Source organism: Oncorhynchus nerka, linkage group LG5 (genome assembly GCF_034236695.1).
Source record: "Oncorhynchus nerka isolate Pitt River linkage group LG5, Oner_Uvic_2.0, whole genome shotgun sequence".
Lineage (NCBI taxonomy): Eukaryota > Metazoa > Chordata > Actinopteri > Salmoniformes > Salmonidae > Oncorhynchus > Oncorhynchus nerka.
The window spans coordinates 10245885-10267802 of record NC_088400.1 but is presented as its reverse complement, the minus strand read 5'-3'; the positions used below and the strand labels follow the sequence as shown (position 1 = coordinate 10267802).

At 52.2% G+C, this 21918-nt stretch overlaps 2 protein-coding genes across 4 annotated transcripts in view; one reads left to right on the top strand and one right to left on the bottom strand.

Annotated features, from left to right (window-relative positions):
* The window catches only part of LOC115120910 (proton-coupled amino acid transporter 1-like), a 100438-nt gene that overhangs the window by 67579 nt on the left and 10941 nt on the right, over positions 1 to 21918 (bottom strand). Inside the window, exons 2-4 of the mRNA XM_065018346.1 lie at positions 20853 to 20945; positions 19426 to 19552; positions 13591 to 13681 (exon numbers count right to left, since the gene is read on the bottom strand). Of these exons, the coding sequence (XP_064874418.1) occupies positions 13591 to 13681; positions 19426 to 19552; positions 20853 to 20945 (311 nt within the window). The remainder of the gene's footprint in view (positions 1 to 13590; positions 13682 to 19425; positions 19553 to 20852; positions 20946 to 21918) is intronic.
* LOC135571719 (uncharacterized) lies at positions 14012 to 15699 on the top strand. 3 transcript variants are annotated; one of them, XM_065018207.1, is made up of 7 exons: positions 14012 to 14294; positions 14604 to 14674; positions 14762 to 14938; positions 15029 to 15090; positions 15173 to 15259; positions 15347 to 15388; positions 15457 to 15699. In XM_065018207.1, exons 1-7 carry the CDS (start codon positions 14137 to 14139, stop codon positions 15682 to 15684), a joined length of 825 nt encoding a protein of 274 aa, XP_064874279.1. In that variant the 5' UTR covers positions 14012 to 14136; the 3' UTR covers positions 15685 to 15699. The 3 variants fall into 3 exon arrangements, with proteins under 3 accessions (XP_064874279.1, XP_064874281.1, XP_064874280.1); XM_065018209.1 differs by having other exon boundaries at positions 14022 to 14294; positions 15347 to 15633; XM_065018208.1 differs by lacking the exon at positions 14012 to 14294 and having other exon boundaries at positions 14307 to 14674.

Genomic DNA, 21918 nt, shown 5'->3' with positions numbered 1-21918 from the left:
TCTAACCCTAACCCTTACCACAAGGCCTGCGTTCCTGACAGCCAGAGGTAGACCTAGCAGCCCTGTACCGATGTCCCTCTTCTAACCCTTACCACAAGGCCTGCGTTCCTGACAGCCAGAGGTAGACCTAGCAGCCCCGCACCGATGTACCTCTTCTAACCCCTAACCCTTACCACAAGGCCTGCGTTCCTGACAGCCAGAGGTAGACCTAGCAGCCCTGTACCGATGTCCCACTTCTAACCCTAACCCTTACCACAACGCCTGCGTTCCTGACAGCCAGAGGTAGACTTAGCAGCCCCGTACCGATGTCCCTCTTCTAACCCTAACCCTTACCACAAGGCCTGCGTTCCTGACAGCCAGAGGTAGACCTAGCAGCCCCGTAACGATGTACCTCTTCTAACCCTTACCACAAGGCCTGCGTTCCTGACAGCCAGAGGTAGACCTAGCAGCCCCGTACCGATGTACCTCTTCTAACCCTTACCACAAGGCCTGCGTTCCTGACAGCCAGAGGTAGACCTAGCAGCCCCGTACCGATGTACCTCTTCTAACCCTTACCACAAGGCCTGCGTTCCTGACAGCCAGAGGTAGACCTAGCAGCACTGTGCCGATGTACCTCTTCTAACCCTAACCCTTACCACAAGGCCTGCGTTCCTGACAGCCAGAGGTAGACCTAGCAGCCCCGTACCGATGTCCCCCTTCTAACCCTAACCCTAACCCTTACCACAAGGCCTGCGTTCCTGACAGCCAGAGGTAGACCTAGCAGCCCCGTACCGATGTCCCTCTTCTAACCCTTTCCACAAGGCCTGCGTTCCTGACACCCTTACCACAAGGCCTGCGTTCCTGACAGCCAGAGGTAGACCTAGCAGCCCCGTACCGATGTCCCTCTTCTAACCCTTACCACAAGGCCTGCGTTCCTGACAGCCAGAGGTAGACCTAGCAGCCCTGTACCGATGTCCCTCTTCTAACCCTAACCCTTACCACAAGGCCTGCGTTCCTGACAACCAGAGGTAGACCTAGCAGCCCCGTACCGATGTCCCTCTTCTAACCCTAACCCTTACCACAAGGCCTGCGTTCCTGACAGCCAGAGGTAGACCTAGCAGCCCCGTACCGATGTCCCCCTTCTAACCCTAACCCTTACCACAAGGCCTGCGTTCCTGACAGCCAGAGGTAGACCTAGCAGCCCCGTACCGATGTCCCTCTTCTAACCCTAACCCTTACCACAAGGCCTGCGTTCCTGACAGCCAGAGGTAGACCTAGCAGCCCCGTACCGATGTCCCTCTTCTAACCCTTACCACAAGGCCTGCGTTCCTGACAGCCAGAGGTAGACCTAGCAGCCCCGTACCGATGTACCTCTTCTAACCCTAACCCTTACCACAAGGCCTGCGTTCCTGACAGCCAGAGGTAGACCTAGCAGCCCTGTACCGATGTCCCACTTCTAACCCTAACCCTTACCACAACGCCTGCGTTCCTGACAGCCAGAGGTAGACTTAGCAGCCCCGTACCGATGTCCCTCTTCTAACCCTAACCCTTACCACAAGGCCTGCGTTCCTGACAGCCAGAGGTAGACCTAGCAGCCCCGTAACGATGTACCTCTTCTAACCCTTACCACAAGGCCTGCGTTCCTGACAGCCAGAGGTAGACCTAGCAGCCCCGTACCGATGTACCTCTTCTAACCCTTACCACAAGGCCTGCGTTCCTGACAGCCAGAGGTAGACCTAGCAGCCCCGTACCGATGTACCTCTTCTAACCCTTACCACAAGGCCTGCGTTCCTGACAGCCAGAGGTAGACCTAGCAGCACTGTGCCGATGTACCTCTTCTAACCCTAACCCTTACCACAAGGCCTGCGTTCCTGACAGCCAGAGGTAGACCTAGCAGCCCCGTACCGATGTCCCCCTTCTAACCCTAACCCTAACCCTTACCACAAGGCCTGCGTTCCTGACAGCCAGAGGTAGACCTAGCAGCCCCGTACCGATGTCCCTCTTCTAACCCTTTCCACAAGGCCTGCGTTCCTGACACCCTTACCACAAGGCCTGCGTTCCTGACAGCCAGAGGTAGACCTAGCAGCCCGCACCGATGTCCCTCTTCTAACCCTTACCACAAGGCCTGCGTTCCTGACAGCCAGAGGGAGACCTAGCAGCCCCGTACCGATGTCCCTCTTCTAACCCTAACCACAAGGCCTGCGTTCCTGACAGCCAGAGGTAGACCTAACAGCCCCGTACCGATGTCCCTCTTCTAACCCTAACCCTTACCACAAGGCCTGCGTTCCTGACAGCCAGAGGTAGACCTAGCAGCCCCGTAACGATGTACCTCTTCTAACCCTTACCACAAGGCCTGCGTTCCTGACAGCCAGAGGTAGACCTAGCAGCCCCGTACCGATGTCCCTCTTCTAACCCTAACCCTTACCACAAGGCCTGCGTTCCTGACAGCCAGAGGTAGACCTAGCAGCCCCGTATCGATGTACCTCTTCTAACCCTAACCCTTACCACAAGGCCTCGTTCCTGACAGCCAGAGGTAGACCTAGCAGCCCTGTGCCGATGTACCTCTTCTAACCCTAACACTTACCACAAGGCCTGCGTTCCTGACAGCCAGAGGTAGACCTAGCAGCCCCGTACCGATGTCCCCCTTCTAACCCTAACCCTTACCACAAGGCCTGCGTTCCTGACAGCCAGAGGGAGACCTAGCAGCCCCGTACCGATGTACCTCTTCTAACCTTAACCCTTACCACAAGGCCTGCGTTCCTGACAGCCAGAGGGAGACCTAGCAGCCCGCACCGATGTCCGTCTTCTAACCCTAACCCTTACCACAAGGCCTGCGTTCCTGACAGCCAGAGGTAGACCTAACAGCCCCGTACCGATGTCCCTCTTCTAACCCTAACCACAAGGCCTGCGTTCCTGACAGCCAGAGGTAGACCTAGCAGCCCCGTACCGATGTCCCTCTTCTAACCCTAACCCTTACCACAAGGCCTGCGTTCCTGACAGCCAGAGGTAGACCTAGCAGCCCCGTACCGATGTCCCTCTTCTAACCCTAACCCTTACCACAAGGCCTGCGTTCCTGACAGCCAGAGGTAGACCTAGCAGCCCCGTACCGATGTCCCTCTTCTAACCCTAACCCTTACCACAAGGCCTGCGTTCCTGACAGCCAGAGGTAGACCTAGCAGCCCTGTGCCGATGTACCTCTTCTAACCCTTACCACAAGGCCTGCGTTCCTGACAGCCAGAGGTAGACCTAGCAGCCCTGTGTCGATGTCCCTCTTCTAACCCTAACCCTTACCACAAGGCCTGCGTTCCTGACAGCCAGAGGTAGACCTAGCAGCCCTGTGCCGATGTCCCTCTTCTAACCCTAACCCTTACCACAAGGCCTGCTCTCCTGACAGCCAGAGGTAGACCTAACAGCCCCGCACCGATGTCCCTCTTCTAACCCTTACCACAAGGCCCGTTCTGACAGCCAGAGGGAGACCTAGCAGCCCCGTAACGATGTACCTCTTCTAACCCTTACCACAAGGCCTGCGTTCCTGACAGCCAGAGGGAGACCTAGCAGCCCCGTACCGATGTACCTCTTCTAACCCTTACCACAAGGCCTGCGTTCCTGACAGCCAGAGGTAGACCTAGCAGCCCGCACCGATGTACCTCTTCTAACCCTAACCCTTACCACAAGGCCTGCGTTCCTGACAGCCAGAGGTAGACCTAGCAGCCCTGTGCCGATGTACCTCTTCTAACCCTAACCCTTACCACAAGGCCTGCGTTCCTGACAGCCAGAGGTAGACCTAGCAGCCCCGTACCGATGTCCCCTTCTAACCCTAACCCTAACCCTTACCACAAGGCCTGCGTTCCTGACAGCCAGAGGTAGACCTAGCAGCCCCGTACCGATGTCCCTCTTCTAACCCTTACCACAAGGCCTGCGTTCCTGACAGCCAGAGGGAGACCTAGCAGCCCCGTACCGATGTCCCTCTTCTAACCCTAACCACAAGGCCTGCGTTCCTGACAGCCAGAGGTAGACCTAGCATCCCCGTACCGATGTCCCTCTTCTAACCCTAACCCTAACCCTTACCACAAGGCCTGCGTTCCTGACAGCCAGAGGTAGACCTAGCAGCCCCGTAACGATGTACCTCTTCTAACCCTTACCACAAGGCCTGCGTTCCTGACAGCCAGAGGTAGACCTAGCAGCCCCGTACCGATGTCCCTCTTCTAACCCTAACCCTTACCACAAGGCCTGCGTTCCTGACAGCCAGAGGTAGACCTAGCAGCCCCGTATCGATGTACCTCTTCTAACCCTAACCCTTACCACAAGGCCTGCGTTCCTGACAGCCAGAGGTAGACCTAGCAGCCCTGTGCCGATGTACCTCTTCTAACCCTAACACTTACCACAAGGCCTGCGTTCCTGACAGCCAGAGGTAGACCTAGCAGCCCCGTACCGATGTCCCCCTTCTAACCCTAACCCTTACCACAAGGCCTGCGTTCCTGACAGCCAGAGGGAGACCTAGCAGCCCCGTACCGATGTACCTCTTCTAACCTTAACCCTTACCACAAGGCCTGCGTTCCTGACAGCCAGAGGGAGACCTAGCAGCCCCGTACCGATGTCCGTCTTCTAACCCTAACCCTTACCACAAGGCCTGCGTTCCTGACAGCCAGAGGTAGACCTAACAGCCCCGTACCGATGTCCCTCTTCTAACCCTAACCACAAGGCCTGCGTTCCTGACAGCCAGAGGTAGACCTAGCAGCCCCGTACCGATGTCCCTCTTCTAACCCTAACCCTTACCACAAGGCCTGCGTTCCTGACAGCCAGAGGTAGACCTAGCAGCCCCGTACCGATGTCCCTCTTCTAACCCTAACCCTTACCACAAGGCCTGCGTTCCTGACAGCCAGAGGTAGACCTAGCAGCCCGTACCGATGTCCCTCTTCTAACCCTAACCCTTACCACAAGGCCTGCGTTCCTGACAGCCAAAGGTAGACCTAGCAGCCCTGTGCCGATGTACCTCTTCTAACCCTTACCACAAGGCCTGCGTTCCTGACAGCCAGAGGTAGACCTAGCAGCCCTGTGTCGATGTCCCTCTTCTAACCCTAACCCTTACCACAAGGCCTGCTCTCCTGACAGCCAGAGGTAGACCTAACAGCCCGTACCGATGTCCCTCTTCTAACCCTTACCACAAGGCCTGCGTTCCTGACAGCCAGAGGGAGACCTAGCAGCCCCGTACCGATGTCCCTCTTCTAACCCTAACCCTTACCACAAGGCCTGCGTTCCTGACAGCCAGAGGTAGACCTAGCAGCCCTGTGCCGATGTCCCTCTTCTAACCCTAACCCTTACCACAAGGCCTGCGTTCCTGACAGCCAGAGGGAGACCTAGCAGCCCTGTGCCGATGTCCCTCTTCTAACCCTTACCACAAGGCCTGCGTTCCTGACAGCCAGAGGTAGACCTAGCAGCCCCGTACCGATGTCCCTCTTCTAACCCTTACCACAAGGCCTGCATTCCTGACAGCCAGAGGGAGACCTAGCAGCCCCGTACCGATGTCCCTCTTCTAACCCTAACCCTTACCACAAGGCCTGCGTTCCTGACAGCCAGAGGTAGACCTAGCAGCCCCGTATCGATGTCCCTCTTCTAACCCTAACCCTTACCACAAGGCCTGCGTTCCTGACAGCCAGAGGTAGACCTAGCAGCCCCGTACCGATGTCCCTCTTCTAACCCTAACCCTTACCACAAGGCCTGCGTTCCTGACAGCCAGAGGTAGACCTAGCAGCCCCGTGCCGATGTCCCTCTTCTAACCCTAACCCTACCACAAGGCCTGCGTTCCTGACAGCCAGAGGAGACCTAGCAGCCCCGTATCGATGTACCTCTTCTAACCCTAACCCTTACCACAAGGCCTGCGTTCCTGACAGCCAGAGGGAGACCTAGCAGCCCCGTGCCGATGTCCCTCTTCTAACCCTTACCACAAGGCCTGCGTTCCTGACAGCCAGAGGGAGACCTAGCAGCCCCGTACCGATGTCCCTCTTCTAACCCTAACCCTTACCACAAGGCCTGCGTTCCTGACAGCCAGAGGTAGACCTAGCAGCCCCGTACCGATGTCCCTCTTCTAACCCTTACCACAAGGCCTGCGTTCCTGACAGCCAGAGGTAGACCTAGCAGCCCTGTACCGATGTCCCTCTTCTAACCCTAACCCTTACCACAAGGCCTGCGTTCCTGACAACCAGAGGTAGACCTAGCAGCCCCGTACCGATGTCCCTCTTCTAACCCTAACCCTTACCACAAGGCCTGCGTTCCTGACAGCCAGAGGTAGACCTAGCAGCCCCGTACCGATGTCCCCCTTCTAACCCTAACCCTTACCACAAGGCCTGCGTTCCTGACAGCCAGAGGTAGACCTAGCAGCCCCGTACCGATGTCCCTCTTCTAACCCTAACCCTTACCACAAGGCCTGCGTTCCTGACAGCCAGAGGTAGACCTAGCAGCCCCGTACCGATGTCCCTCTTCTAACCCTTACCACAAGGCCTGCGTTCCTGACAGCCAGAGGTAGACCTAGCAGCCCCGTACCGATGTACCTCTTCTAACCCTAACCCTTACCACAAGGCCTGCGTTCCTGACAGCCAGAGGTAGACCTAGCAGCCCTGTACCGATGTCCCACTTCTAACCCTAACCCTTACCACAACGCCTGCGTTCCTGACAGCCAGAGGTAGACTTAGCAGCCCCGTACCGATGTCCCTCTTCTAACCCTAACCCTTACCACAAGGCCTGCGTTCCTGACAGCCAGAGGTAGACCTAGCAGCCCCGTAACGATGTACCTCTTCTAACCCTTACCACAAGGCCTGCGTTCCTGACAGCCAGAGGTAGACCTAGCAGCCCCGTACCGATGTACCTCTTCTAACCCTTACCACAAGGCCTGCGTTCTGACAGCCAGAGGTAGACCTAGCAGCCCCGTACCGATGTACCTCTTCTAACCCTTACCACAAGGCCTGCGTTCCTGACAGCCAGAGGTAGACCTAGCAGCACTGTGCCGATGTACCTCTTCTAACCCTAACCCTTACCACAAGGCCTGCGTTCCTGACAGCCAGAGGTAGACCTAGCAGCCCCGTACCGATGTCCCCCTTCTAACCCTAACCCTAACCCTTACCACAAGGCCTGCGTTCCTGACAGCCAGAGGTAGACCTAGCAGCCCCGTACCGATGTCCCTCTTCTAACCCTTTCCACAAGGCCTGCGTTCCTGACACCCTTACCACAAGGCCTGCGTTCCTGACAGCCAGAGGTAGACCTAGCAGCCCCGTACCGATGTCCCTCTTCTAACCCTTACCACAAGGCCTGCGTTCCTGACAGCCAGAGGGAGACCTAGCAGCCCCGTACCGATGTCCCTCTTCTAACCCTAACCACAAGGCCTGCGTTCCTGACAGCCAGAGGTAGACCTAACAGCCCCGTACCGATGTCCCTCTTCTAACCCTAACCCTAACCCTTACCACAAGGCCTGCGTTCCTGACAGCCAGAGGTAGACCTAGCAGCCCCGTAACGATGTACCTCTTCTAACCCTTACCACAAGGCCTGCGTTCCTGACAGCCAGAGGTAGACCTAGCAGCCCCGTACCGATGTCCCTCTTCTAACCCTAACCCTTACCACAAGGCCTGCGTTCCTGACAGCCAGAGGTAGACCTAGCAGCCCCGTATCGATGTACCTCTTCTAACCCTAACCCTTACCACAAGGCCTGCGTTCCTGACAGCCAGAGGTAGACCTAGCAGCCCTGTGCCGATGTACCTCTTCTAACCCTAACACTTACCACAAGGCCTGCGTTCCTGACAGCCAGAGGTAGACCTAGCAGCCCCGTACCGATGTCCCCCTTCTAACCCTAACCCTTACCACAAGGCCTGCGTTCCTGACAGCCAGAGGGAGACCTAGCAGCCCCGTACCGATGTACCTCTTCTAACCTTAACCCTTACCACAAGGCCTGCGTTCCTGACAGCCAGAGGAGACCTAGCAGCCCCGTACCGATGTCCGTCTTCTAACCCTAACCCTTACCACAAGGCCTGCGTTCCTGACAGCCAGAGGTAGACCTAACAGCCCCGTACCGATGTCCCTCTTCTAACCCTAACCACAAGGCCTGCGTTCCTGACAGCCAGAGGTAGACCTAGCAGCCCCGTACCGATGTCCCTCTTCTAACCCTAACCCTTACCACAAGGCCTGCGTTCCTGACAGCCAGAGGTAGACCTAGCAGCCCCGTACCGATGTCCCTCTTCTAACCCTAACCCTTACCACAAGGCCTGCGTTCCTGACAGCCAGAGGTAGACCTAGCAGCCCCGTACCGATGTCCCTCTTCTAACCCTAACCCTTACCACAAGGCCTGCGTTCCTGACAGCCAGAGGTAGACCTAGCAGCCCTGTGCCGATGTACCTCTTCTAACCCTTACCACAAGGCCTGCGTTCCTGACAGCCAGAGGTAGACCTAGCAGCCCTGTGTCGATGTCCCTCTTCTAACCCTAACCCTTACCACAAGGCCTGCGTTCCTGACAGCCAGAGGTAGACCTAGCAGCCCTGTGCCGATGTCCCTCTTCTAACCCTAACCCTTACCACAAGGCCTGCTCTCCTGACAGCCAGAGGTAGACCTAACAGCCCCGTACCGATGTCCCTCTTCTAACCCTTACCACAAGGCCTGCGTTCCTGACAGCCAGAGGGAGACCTAGCAGCCCCGTAACGATGTACCTCTTCTAACCCTTACCACAAGGCCTGCGTTCCTGACAGCCAGAGGGAGACCTAGCAGCCCCGTACCGATGTACCTCTTCTAACCCTTACCACAAGGCCTGCGTTCCTGACAGCCAGAGGTAGACCTAGCAGCCCCGTACCGATGTACCTCTTCTAACCCTAACCCTTACCACAAGGCCTGCGTTCCTGACAGCCAGAGGTAGACCTAGCAGCCCTGTGCCGATGTACCTCTTCTAACCCTAACCCTTACCACAAGGCCTGCGTTCCTGACAGCCAGAGGTAGACCTAGCAGCCCCGTACCGATGTCCCCCTTCTAACCCTAACCCTAACCCTTACCACAAGGCCTGCGTTCCTGACAGCCAGAGGTAGACCTAGCAGCCCCGTACCGATGTCCCTCTTCTAACCCTTACCACAAGGCCTGCGTTCCTGACAGCCAGAGGGAGACCTAGCAGCCCCGTACCGATGTCCCTCTTCTAACCCTAACCACAAGGCCTGCGTTCCTGACAGCCAGAGGTAGACCTAGCATCCCCGTACCGATGTCCCTCTTCTAACCCTAACCCTAACCCTTACCACAAGGCCTGCGTTCCTGACAGCCAGAGGTAGACCTAGCAGCCCCGTAACGATGTACCTCTTCTAACCCTTACCACAAGGCCTGCGTTCCTGACAGCCAGAGGTAGACCTAGCAGCCCCGTACCGATGTCCCTCTTCTAACCCTAACCCTTACCACAAGGCCTGCGTTCCTGACAGCCAGAGGTAGACCTAGCAGCCCCGTATCGATGTACCTCTTCTAACCCTAACCCTTACCACAAGGCCTGCGTTCCTGACAGCCAGAGGTAGACCTAGCAGCCCTGTGCCGATGTACCTCTTCTAACCCTAACACTTACCACAAGGCCTGCGTTCCTGACAGCCAGAGGTAGACCTAGCAGCCCCGTACCGATGTCCCCCTTCTAACCCTAACCCTTACCACAAGGCCTGCGTTCCTGACAGCCAGAGGGAGACCTAGCAGCCCCGTACCGATGTACCTCTTCTAACCTTAACCCTTACCACAAGGCCTGCGTTCCTGACAGCCAGAGGGAGACCTAGCAGCCCCGTACCGATGTCCGTCTTCTAACCCTAACCCTTACCACAAGGCCTGCGTTCCTGACAGCCAGAGGTAGACCTAACAGCCCCGTACCGATGTCCCTCTTCTAACCCTAACCACAAGGCCTGCGTTCCTGACAGCCAGAGGTAGACCTAGCAGCCCCGTACCGATGTCCCTCTTCTAACCCTAACCCTTACCACAAGGCCTGCGTTCCTGACAGCCAGAGGTAGACCTAGCAGCCCCGTACCGATGTCCCTCTTCTAACCCTAACCCTTACCACAAGGCCTGCGTTCCTGACAGCCAGAGGTAGACCTAGCAGCCCCGTACCGATGTCCCTCTTCTAACCCTAACCCTTACCACAAGGCCTGCGTTCCTGACAGCCAAAGGTAGACCTAGCAGCCCTGTGCCGATGTACCTCTTCTAACCCTTACCACAAGGCCTGCGTTCCTGACAGCCAGAGGTAGACCTAGCAGCCCTGTGTCGATGTCCCTCTTCTAACCCTAACCCTTACCACAAGGCCTGCTCTCCTGACAGCCAGAGGTAGACCTAACAGCCCCGTACCGATGTCCCTCTTCTAACCCTTACCACAAGGCCTGCGTTCCTGACAGCCAGAGGGAGACCTAGCAGCCCCGTACCGATGTCCCTCTTCTAACCCTAACCCTTACCACAAGGCCTGCGTTCCTGACAGCCAGAGGTAGACCTAGCAGCCCTGTGCCGATGTCCCTCTTCTAACCCTAACCCTTACCACAAGGCCTGCGTTCCTGACAGCCAGAGGGAGACCTAGCAGCCCTGTGCCGATGTCCCTCTTCTAACCCTTACCACAAGGCCTGCGTTCCTGACAGCCAGAGGTAGACCTAGCAGCCCCGTACCGATGTCCCTCTTCTAACCCTTACCACAAGGCCTGCATTCCTGACAGCCAGAGGGAGACCTAGCAGCCCCGTACCGATGTCCCTCTTCTAACCCTAACCCTTACCACAAGGCCTGCGTTCCTGACAGCCAGAGGTAGACCTAGCAGCCCCGTATCGATGTCCCTCTTCTAACCCTAACCCTTACCACAAGGCCTGCGTTCCTGACAGCCAGAGGTAGACCTAGCAGCCCCGTACCGATGTCCCTCTTCTAACCCTAACCCTTACCACAAGGCCTGCGTTCCTGACAGCCAGAGGTAGACCTAGCAGCCCCGTGCCGATGTCCCTCTTCTAACCCTAACCCTTACCACAAGGCCTGCGTTCCTGACAGCCAGAGGGAGACCTAGCAGCCCCGTATCGATGTACCTCTTCTAACCCTAACCCTTACCACAAGGCCTGCGTTCCTGACAGCCAGAGGGAGACCTAGCAGCCCCGTGCCGATGTCCCTCTTCTAACCCTTACCACAAGGCCTGCGTTCCTGACAGCCAGAGGGAGACCTAGCAGCCCCGTACCGATGTCCCTCTTCTAACCCTAACCCTTACCACAAGGCCTGCGTTCCTGACAGCCAGAGGTAGACCTAGCAGCCCCGTACCGATGTCCCTCTTCTAACCCTTACCACAAGGCCTGCGTTCCTGACAGCCAGAGGTAGACCTAGCAGCCCTGTGCCGATGTCCCTCTTCTAACCCTAACCCTTACCACAAGGCCTGCGTTCCTGACAGCTAGAGGTAGAACTAGCAGCCCTGTGCCGATGTCCCTCTTCTAACCCTAACCCTTACCACAAGGCCTGCTCTCCTGACAGCCAGAGGTAGACCTAACAGCCCCGTACCGATGTCCCTCTTCTAACCCTTACCACAAGGCCTGCGTTCCTGACAGCCAGAGGGAGACCTAGCAGCCCCGTAACGATGTCCCTCTTCTAACCCTAACCCTTACCACAAGGCCTGCGTTCCTGACAGCCAGAGGGAGACCTAGCAGCCCTGTGCCGATGTCCCTCTTCTAACCCTTACCACAAGGCCTGCGTTCCTGACAGCCAGAGGTAGACCTAGCAGCCCCGTACCGATGTCCCTCTTCTAACCCTTACCACAAGGCCTGCGTTCCTGACAGCCAGAGGGAGACCTAGCAGCCCCGTACCGATGTCCCTCTTCTAACCCTAACCCTTACCACAAGGCCTGCGTTCCTGACAGCCAGAGGTAGACCTAGCAGCCCTGTGCCGATGTCCCTCTTCTAACCCTAACCCTTACCACAAGGCCTGCGTTCCTGACAGCCAGAGGGAGACCTAGCAGCCCTGTGCCGATGTCCCTCTTCTAACCATTACCACAAGGCCTGCGTTCCTGACAGCCAGAGGTAGACCTAGCAGCCCCGTACCGATGTCCCTCTTCTAACCCTTACCACAAGGCCTGCATTCCTGACAGCCAGAGGGAGACCTAGCAGCCCCGTACCGATGTCCCTCTTCTAACCCTAACCCTTACCACAAGGCCTGCGTTCCTGACAGCCAGAGGTAGACCTAGCAGCCCCGTATCGATGTCCCTCTTCTAACCCTAACCCTTACCACAAGGCCTGCGTTCCTGACAGCCAGAGGTAGACCTAGCAGCCCCGTACCGATGTCCCTCTTCTAACCCTAACCCTTACCACAAGGCCTGCGTTCCTGACAGCCAGAGGTAGACCTAGCAGCCCCGTGCCAATGTCCCTCTTCTAACCCTAACCCTTACCACAAGGCCTGCGTTCCTGACAGCCAGAGGGAGACCTAGCAGCCCCGTATCGATGTACCTCTTCTAACCCTAACCCTTACCACAAGGCCTGCGTTCCTGACAGCCAGAGGGAGACCTAGCAGCCCCGTGCCGATGTCCCTCTTCTAACCCTTACCACAAGGCCTGCGTTCCTGACAGCCAGAGGGAGACCTAGCAGCCCCGTACCGATGTCCCTCTTCTAACCCTAACCCTTACCACAAGGCCTGCGTTCCTGACAGCCAGAGGTAGACCTAGCAGCCCCGTACCGATGTCCCTCTTCTAACCCTTACCACAAGGCCTGCGTTCCTGACAGCCAGAGGTAGACCTAGCAGCCCTGTGCCGATGTCCCTCTTCTAACCCTAACCCTTACCACAAGGCCTGCGTTCCTGACAGCCAGAGGGAGACCTAGCAGCCCCGTACCGATGTCCCTCTTCTAACCCTAACCCTAACCCTTACCACAAGGCCTGCTCTCCTGACAGCCAGAGGTAGACCTAGCAGCCCCGTACCGATGTTCCTCTTCTAACCCTAACCCTTACCACAAGGCCTGCGTTCCTGACAGCCAGAGGGAGACCTAGCAGCCCTGTACCGATGTCCCTCTTCTAACCCTAACCCTTACCACAAGGCCTGCGTTCCTGACAGCCAGAGGGAGACCTAGCAGCCCCGTACCGATGTTCCCCTTCTAACCCTAACCCTTACCACAAGGCCTGCGTTCCTGACAGCCAGAGGGAGACCTAGCAGCCCCGTACCGATGTCCCTCTTCTAACAGAGGTAGACCTAGCAGCCCTGTACCGATGTCCCTCTTCCTAACCCTTACCACAAGGCCTGCGTTCCTGACAGCCAGAGGTAGACCTAGCAGCCCTGTACCGATGTCCCTCTTCTAACCCTAACCCTTACCATAAGGCCTGCGTTCCTGACAGCCAGAGGTAGACCTAGCAGCCCCGTACCGATGTCCCTCTTCTAACCCTAACCCTTACCACAAGGCCTGCGTTCCTGACAGCCAGAGGTAGACCTAGCAGCCCCGTACCGATGTACCTCTTCTAACCCTAACCCTTACCACAAGGCCTGCGTTCCTGACAGCCAGAGGGAGACCTAACAGCCCTGTACCGATGTCCCTCTTCTAACCCTAACCCTTACCACAAGGCCTGCGTTCCTGACAGCCAGAGGGAGACCTAGCAGCCCTGTACCGATGTCCCTCTTCTAACCCTAACCCTTACCACAAGGCCTGCGTTCCTGACAGCCAGAGGGAGACCTAGCAGCCCCGTACCGATGTTCCCTTTCAGGAGGTGGATCAGGGTCTGTAGAAAACTACAACATAAAAAATAAAACATAATCCGTGTCAAATTACATCCCTTAACGCAATGATGTCATCAAACAATTATGAATACAGGGTCTCATAGGCTCTCATATAATCAGCTCTTTGTATGGGGCCTCAGGTCTCAGGATGAAAACTGTGTTGCTAGGGATTGACTTTGTAAATAAAAAGTGTCCGTTTCAATACAACAATACAAGTTACGCTCTTTCATTTTGTATGACCAGGGGCCTGTTGCACAAAAGTAGAATTAAGACATCCGAGATAAATGACTCAGCTGAGCTCAATGAAGCCAAAACATGTGCGTCCAGGCTTAATTGGTTGCACAAAGACCAAGCCAGGATGAGCAGACACGGATTCATTAAGCCAGGTGAAACCAATCCTGGATAGGTGCGCGCTCACGGCTCACTCAAATAGACCCCGCCACAGATCACAGATTAACTGATTTACCATGGCAACTAGAGCCGCGTACTTTTCCCCGTCGGAAGCACAAATCCTCATGGAGGCATACGAGGAGGTAAAAGATATAATTAAGAAGAAAGGCAACACCGCCACAGTGATAAAGCAAAGAGAAAAAGCGTGGCAAAGTATTGCAGACCGCCTGAATGCGTAAGTAGTGCACAATTACACACTCACCGCTCCGCTGAAACATCACAATTACAATTCAAATATTTAATTCACATCTCCAAAAATGCAGTTGTACTGTAATTATGAAACGGTTAAATTTTTAATTGAAATGCACTGCAGATATGAGTGAAATTGTGTAAAGTAACTCCATCACACTGTATAAAGCTATGATACATTTTTTGATATTTTTACTGAAAACAAGACAAAAATACCAAGTAATTTTTTGCAGTGTGACTCCATTAAATGTGTGTGTGTGTGTGTGTGTGTGTGTGTGTGTGTGTGTGTGTGTAGATTAAACATGAACGGGCCAAAACGGACATGGCAGCAGGTCAAAATCAAATACAAGAACATTCTGCAGAATGGTATGGTCCCTGACTAATATTTAACAAAGCACAAGCATATATTGTACCCAGAAGGTGCCTGCTCACACATTGTCTGTACTGTTTTAGCAGTGAAAAAGAATACCCACAGACAAGGCACGGGTGGTGGGTCACCAAAGGCTGACCTTACCCCAGCAGAGGACATGGCCTTGGAGCTAAATAAAGGCAGGCCCGTCTTAGAGGGGATCCCTGGGGGGAAAGAGACGAGCATAGGTTCCTCCCAAGATGCCACCCGCTTCATTCAAGGTATGTCCTTCCATCTCTACATGGGATACAACCACATTCATATTGAATCAATTTGGACTGTCTGACTTTGGTTTACCTATTGCCTTGCAGTGCCTGGCAGCACTGTGTTCCTGTTAGAGCCACCAGCACAAGCACCAGACGATGCTGATCCAGTGAGTACTCCATCAAAGGCATACTGTAGGCCTGGCATGTCTTGTCTACTAGCTTCAATATGAATCCGATTAAATGTGATAGGGTGAAGGCCCCAGTGCAGCAGCAACAGCACATGATGGAGACGATGATGAGGAGGAGACCATCTCTCTGGATTCCAGAAGGCATGAGGTATCATGTTAAGACTGTGAAAGTACTATTTACTCTACAATGGTGAGGAGTCCTCATCAAAATCAAAAAATCTAATTTCTTTTACAGGACCCAGATGCTATACAGTGGGAAAACCAGCCTGGCAACATAGTGCGTATTAATAAAAGGACACCACATCCTGCCAAATTCCAGCTGCGCTAATTGTATTGTGTTCACAGAGCTCACAAGCTATCAGAAAGTTGTATGGCAACCACCTCCGGCGCCAAATAGAACTGGCAGACATAGACATTCAGTACAAGAAGAAAAAGATGGAAAATCTTGCACTGGAGTCCGAAATAAAAAAGAGGACAATTAGGAAACTGGACCTTGAAATAAAAAAACTTGAGAGGGAGGTGAGATATGCCTTCAATGTACACTGTATGCTAACTGTAACACAAATGTATTAATCATTATTTTTCTTTCCTCCCCAGCTCCAAGAAGATGACACAGCTCAAAATAAAAATTAGGTATATTCTCGTAAAGTCAAGTGAGCCATGACATATGAGCTCTTATTGTGAGCACACAGGACGGTGGCATCTTTCTAAGGTTTTTTTATTTTCCCAGCAATCAGTACAACCAAGTCATCGTTATAAGGCATCGCCCTCTTTGCCCACCCCCAGCACCAGGTGTGGCCACTAGCCTATATGAAGGCCCAAAATTGTGTGTTCCTTTCTGCTCTGACAATGGCATGCCCATTCGTGCGAGATGTGGTGGATGAAGAAGCACTTGTGCTGAGGAGAGCCTTCAGGCGAGAAAGGGTCTTCAGGGACCGGTTGGACCCACTGGCCTTCCCTGATGACCATCTATATGAAAGATACAGGTTTTCTGCAGATGGCATCAGGTATCTATGCAGACTACTGGGTCCCAGGATTAAGCACCGCACTGCACGGAGCCATGCACTGAGTGTGGAGCAAATGGTTTGTGTGGCCTTGCGCTTTTTGCTAGTGGAGCCTTCCTGTACTCAGTGGGGATGCAGAACAGCTGAACAAGGCCACAATTTGCCGCACAATAAGGAGTGTGTGTCTGGCTATCAAAGCATTAGCAGATGTCTTCATCTCCTTCCCTGACCACAGAAGACTCTGTGACATCAAAGAGGAGTTCTATAGGATTGCAGGTAAGAGGATCTACAAATTACAGGACAACTGTTAACACATAGTAGGATACTCATTACTTTGTGTGACAGGTTTCCCCAATGTCATTGGTGCAGTGGACTGCACACACATAAGGATAAAAGCCCCTCAGGTGCCCATGAGGCCGATTTTGTGAATAGGAAATCCTTTCACAGCATTAATGTTCAGGTGAACATAACTTTTTGATATTGTCCATTGACGAACACTCTGCATTGCCAGTGATGTGCATTGATTGGTGTAATATTCCTCATCTTATGATTTCAGATGGTCTGCAATGCTGACTGTGTGATCAGCAATGTTGTGGCAAAATGGCCTGGCTCAGTCCATGACTCCAGAATCTTTCGGGCCTCTGAAATCTATCAGTGCCTATCACAAGGTAAGCCACACAACCCCTATTTATAACCATCATGGCTGTGTCAAGAATATCACTGTGTTTATGAGGTAGTAATGATGAGATTTTGTGTTGACAGGTGAATTCTCTGGTGTGTTGCTGGGAGACAGGGGTATGGCTGCCAGCCTTTTCTCCTGACACCTTTCACAGACCCCCAGGAAGCACAGCAGGCCTACAACCATGCCCATGCCAGGACCAGGGCCAGAGTTGAAATGACCTTTGGCCTCCTGAAGGCACGCTTTCACTGCCTTCACAAATTAAGGGTCAGCCCTGTTAGGGCATGTGATATTACTGTGGCTTGTGCTGTCCTCCACAATGTGGCCTGCCTGAGGAAGGAGAGGGCCCCCAGAGTGCCACCAGCCATGGACTGGGACAATCCGGGCAATCTTCCCTGATGACGACAGTGGTCGGCTGCTGAGGGACCAATATGTGTTGAATTATTTTAGTTAGTATGTGTGCTTTCAATTTTGGTTAAATATGTCCTGCGGTGGCAGAGGAATTTGGTTTTTTTTGGGTTCGTTTTTTGACGAATTTGGCCTCTTATGATGTTTGTGCGGTATACTGTGTGTAATACAAGGCTGCAGGGAGGCTACTGCATCCATTCATTTGTCTGTTCAGTTGATGTGTATGGATTTGTCCTGCATTTATTTTAGTGTGCAGACATACACAATCTCTCCTTCCAGACCCATATCAAACATCTCCAATCCAAAGTTAAATCTAGAATTGGCTTCCTATTTCGCAACAAAGCATCCTTCACTCATGCTGCCAAACATACCCTTGTAAAATTGACCATCCTACCAATCCTCGACTTTGGCGATGTCATTTACAAAATAGCCTCCAATACCCTACTCAACAAATTGGATGCAGTCTATCACAGTGCTATCCGTTTTGTCACCAAAGCCCCATATACTACCCACCATTGCGACCTGTACGCTCTCGTTGGCTGGCCCTCGCTTCATACTCGTCGCCAAACCCACTGGCTCCATGTCATCTACAAGACCCTGCTAGGTAAAGTCCCCCCTTATCTCAGCTCGCTGGTCACCATAGCATCTCCCACCTGTAGCACACGCTCCAGCAGGTATATCTCTCTAGTCACCCCCAAAACCAATTCTTTCTTTGGCCGCCTCTCCTTCCAGTTCTCTGCTGCCAATGACTGGAACGAACTACAAAAATCTCTTAAATTGGAAACACTTATCTCCCTCACTAGCTTTAAGCACCAACTGTCAGAGCATCTTACAGATTACTGCACCTGTACATAGCCCACCTATAATTTAGCCCAAACAACTACCTCTTTCCCAACTGTATTTTATTTATTTATTTTGCTCCTTTGCACCCCATTATTTTTATTTCTACTTTGCACATTCTTCCATTGCAATACTACCATTCCAGTGTTTTACTTGCTATATTGTATTTACTTTGCCACCATGGCCTTTTTTGCCTTTACCTCCCTTCTCACCTCATTTGCTCACATTGTATATAGACTTGTTTATACTGTATTATTGACTGTATGTTTGTTTTACTCCATGTGTAACTCTGTGTCGTTGTATGTGTCGAACTGCTTTGCTTTATCTTGGCCAGGTCGCAATTGTAAATGAGAACTTGTTCTCAACTTGCTTACCTGGTTAAATAAAGGTGAAATAAAAAATTTAAAAAAAAATGCAGGGTGTGTTATATACAGACCTTTGAATGTGTATGTATCATTTTGTATAATATGCTTGGATTCTGTGCTTTCCATCTTGTAGAGTCACTGTGACTTCAGTTTCGAAAGGAGCTGATGGTTTACCTGCTTTGTTTTGTCCTTATTCAATAAAGGAACATAATGTTACACATTGTGTTTTTATATTCATATGGAATGTGTATTTGTTTATATGACAGAGTACTAGGGCCACACTGAAGAAAAAGGTTAAAGTCATAAATTTATGAGGCTGGTTCTTTCTGCAGAAAAGCTACATATTGTTTTTACAGTTTTGATACTTATGACAATGTGATACTTAATATTCTGGCACATCAGCATGTCTTTGTTTATGAAACCATACTGAAGTACAATTTCACGAAATGCCCCACATCTGTCATTTTAACAACTGTCCTCCTTTAAAACAACTGGTTACAATATTATGACTTGTGTTTTTTTCCCCTCTGTGGCCCTAATATTCTATCATTTTATATATAGCCTTATAGTCTATGGGAAACTGTAAATTATCTAATGATAGCAACATCATCTAAAATCATTTTTTATCCAAAATCATTGAAATTAATGATCACAAACGTTTAAATAATAACAGTGGGTCTAGTTATATGTGATAACAATGTATAGTGAGCAGTGAAATAACTATTGGTTTCCATTTGTGGTGACTGCTGACTGACATTAGGGATGAGATTAAATAGATCCTGGAATTTAGCCTGGTCTGGAGCAGGCTAGCTCCACAGAATAAATCTCCATGGTAATTTATACCATAACATATCCTCCTGCCCCCTATCCATCTTTAGTGCAACCGGATTACGGATCAATTGAGCCAGGATCACCAAGATATCCTGGCTTAATCCCTTATCCTAGTTTTGTGCAACAGGCCCCAAGAGCTGGAATTAAAAAATAAATAAATAAATGCATGTAACATAACCGTACTTACGAAGTCCCTGTTTGGCCTCCAATTCTCTCGTACCGAGAATCAGGTCCCGGGGGGAGAGGTGGAATAGGACAGAGAACATCCTCCTCAGAGGTGCTCGCTGATATCCTGGAGAGAACTGGACGTGGGCCTGCAATACGGGGACACACAGTTGTTCCTACAGTTGGATTGGTACAACGGCAACTTCAATAATACTTTATATTCAAATCACAAAACTTCCCCAGTCAGAAGAATGTCTTAATTCTGCTGCTGAGATGACAGATACGGCTACATTATTTTGTACGGTAGGGTTGTACTATACAGAATCCCCACAGAAGGACCAGAGTTCTAGCCATAATCAGTCTGCTAGGCTGGGCCCTAATGATCATCCGGCAGGGTAGCCTAGTGGTTAGTGTAGAGATGGGAGGGTAGCCTAGTGGTTAGAGTGTAGAGGTGGCAGGGTAGCCTAGTGGTTAGAGTGTAGAGGTGGCAGGGTAGCCTAGTGGTTAGAGTGTAGAGGTGGCAGGGTAGCCTAGTGGTTAGAGTGTAGAGGTGGCAGGGTAGCCTAGTGGTTAGAGTGTAGAGGTGGCAGGGTAGCCTAGTGGTTAGAGTAGAGGTGGCAGGGTAGAGTGGTGGCAGGGTAGCCTAGTGGTTAGAGTGTAGAGGTGGCAGGGTAGCCTAGTGGTTAGAGTGTAGAGGTGGCAGGGTAGCCTAGTGGTTAGAGTGTAGAGGTGGCAGGGTAGCCTAGTGGTTAGAGTGTAGAGGTGGGAGGGTAGCCTAGTGGTTAGAGTGTAGAGGTGGGAGGGTAGCCTAGTGGTTAGAGCGTTGGACTAGAAACCCGGAAGGTTGCAAGTTCAAACCCCCGAGCTGACAAGGTACAAATCTGTCGTTCTGCCCCTGAACAGGCAGTTAACCCACTGTTCCTAGGTCGTCATTGTAAATAAGAATTTGTTCTTAACTGACTTGCCTAGTTAAATAAAAGGTCAAAAATAATAATAATAATTTTAAAAAGTCCACAAACAAGACACTTTAGGCTACTTCTCATCCAAACGAAAAAACACTGAATGGAAAGTAATGAAATACATTATATCAGAAGAAAATAGCCTCTGCAGGTGGAAAAATGTGTTATCTAATCAATCACTCGTTACGTCAGTTTCCTGGATATGTTCACCAGGCAAATGTCAGACATTTATCTTCTTCTACATGTCAGAGAATCTCGTTTGTCCTACATAATATATTGCAAATGAACACGTTCCACAATGTTGAGCCCTGCTCAATGCAGCCCAGGGCCTGTAATCATGAAGCTACTCAAGAGTAGGAGTACTATTTCTAGCATAAAATAATATAATCGGCCTCCTGCTCATACGGAGACACTGGTAGTAGCCCTACTCTGAGACACTATGAATACAGGCGTCTGTTCTGACTAAAACAGAGCCATGGGGTTTCAATACCGTCTTGACGATGGTCAGTGTCAGAGGTCATGGTTGGTCCGCTGGTGCTGGGTGGATCCTCCTGCTGCCTCTTCGATTCCTCCTCCAGAGACACTGTGGTAAGGACAATGTAATTGTAGTTCATTCTATGCTAAATTCACCAAAAAAAGAAACTGCTCACAGTCAACTGCGTTTTTTTTCCAACAAACTTAACATGTGTAAATATATTTGTACGAACATAACAAGATTCAACAACTGAGGCATAAACTGAACAAGTTCCACAGACATGTGACTAACAGAAATTGAATAATGTGTCCCTGAACAAAGGGTGAGGTCAAAATCAAAAGTAACAGTCAGTATCTGGTGTGGCCACCAGCTGCATTAAGTACTACAGTGCACCTCAACCTCATGGACTACACCAGATTTGCCAGTTCTTGCTGTGAGATGTTACTCCACACTTCCACCAAGGCACCTGCAAGTTCACGGAAATTTCTGGGGGGAATGGCCCTTGCAATGACAAGCTCAATCCGATGATGCTGTGACACACCGCCCCAGACCATGACGGACCTTCCACCTCCAAATCGATCCCGCTCCAGAGTACAGGCCTCAGTGTAACGCTCATTCCTTCGACGATAAACGCGAATCCGACCATCACCCCTGGTGAGACATAACTGCGACTCGTCAGTGAAGAGCACTTTTTGCCAGTCCTGTCTGGTCCAGCGACGGTGGGTTTGTGCCCATAGACAACATTGTAGCCGGTGATGTCTGGTGAGGATCTGCCTTACAACAGACCTACAAGCCTTCAGTCCAGCCTCTCTCAGCCTATTGTGGACAGTCTGAGCACTGTTGGAGAGATTGTGTGTTCCTGGTGTAACTCGGGCAGTTGTTGTTGCCATCCTGTACCTTTCCCGCAGGTGTGATGTTCAGATGTACCAATCCTGTGCAGGTGTTGTTACACATGGTCTGCCACTGCGAGGAATCAGCTGTCCGTCCTGTCTCCCTGTAGCACTGTCTTAGGCGTCTCACAGTACGGACATTGCAATTAATTGCCCTGGCCACATCTGCAGTGCTCATGCCTCCTTGCAGC

Excerpts from the sequence above, each read along its gene's own strand:
- LOC135571719 (XM_065018207.1), top strand. The coding sequence starts at position 14,137 with ATGGCAACTAGAGCCGCGTACTTTTCCCCGTCGGAAGCACAAATCCTC. Across the intron at positions 15,091-15,172 it reads CACCAGACGATGCTGATCCA|GGTGAAGGCCCCAGTGCAGC; the intron begins GTGAGTACTCCA and ends TAAATGTGATAG. Across the intron at positions 15,389-15,456 it reads AAAACCAGCCTGGCAACATA|AGCTCACAAGCTATCAGAAA; the intron begins GTGCGTATTAAT and ends TTGTGTTCACAG.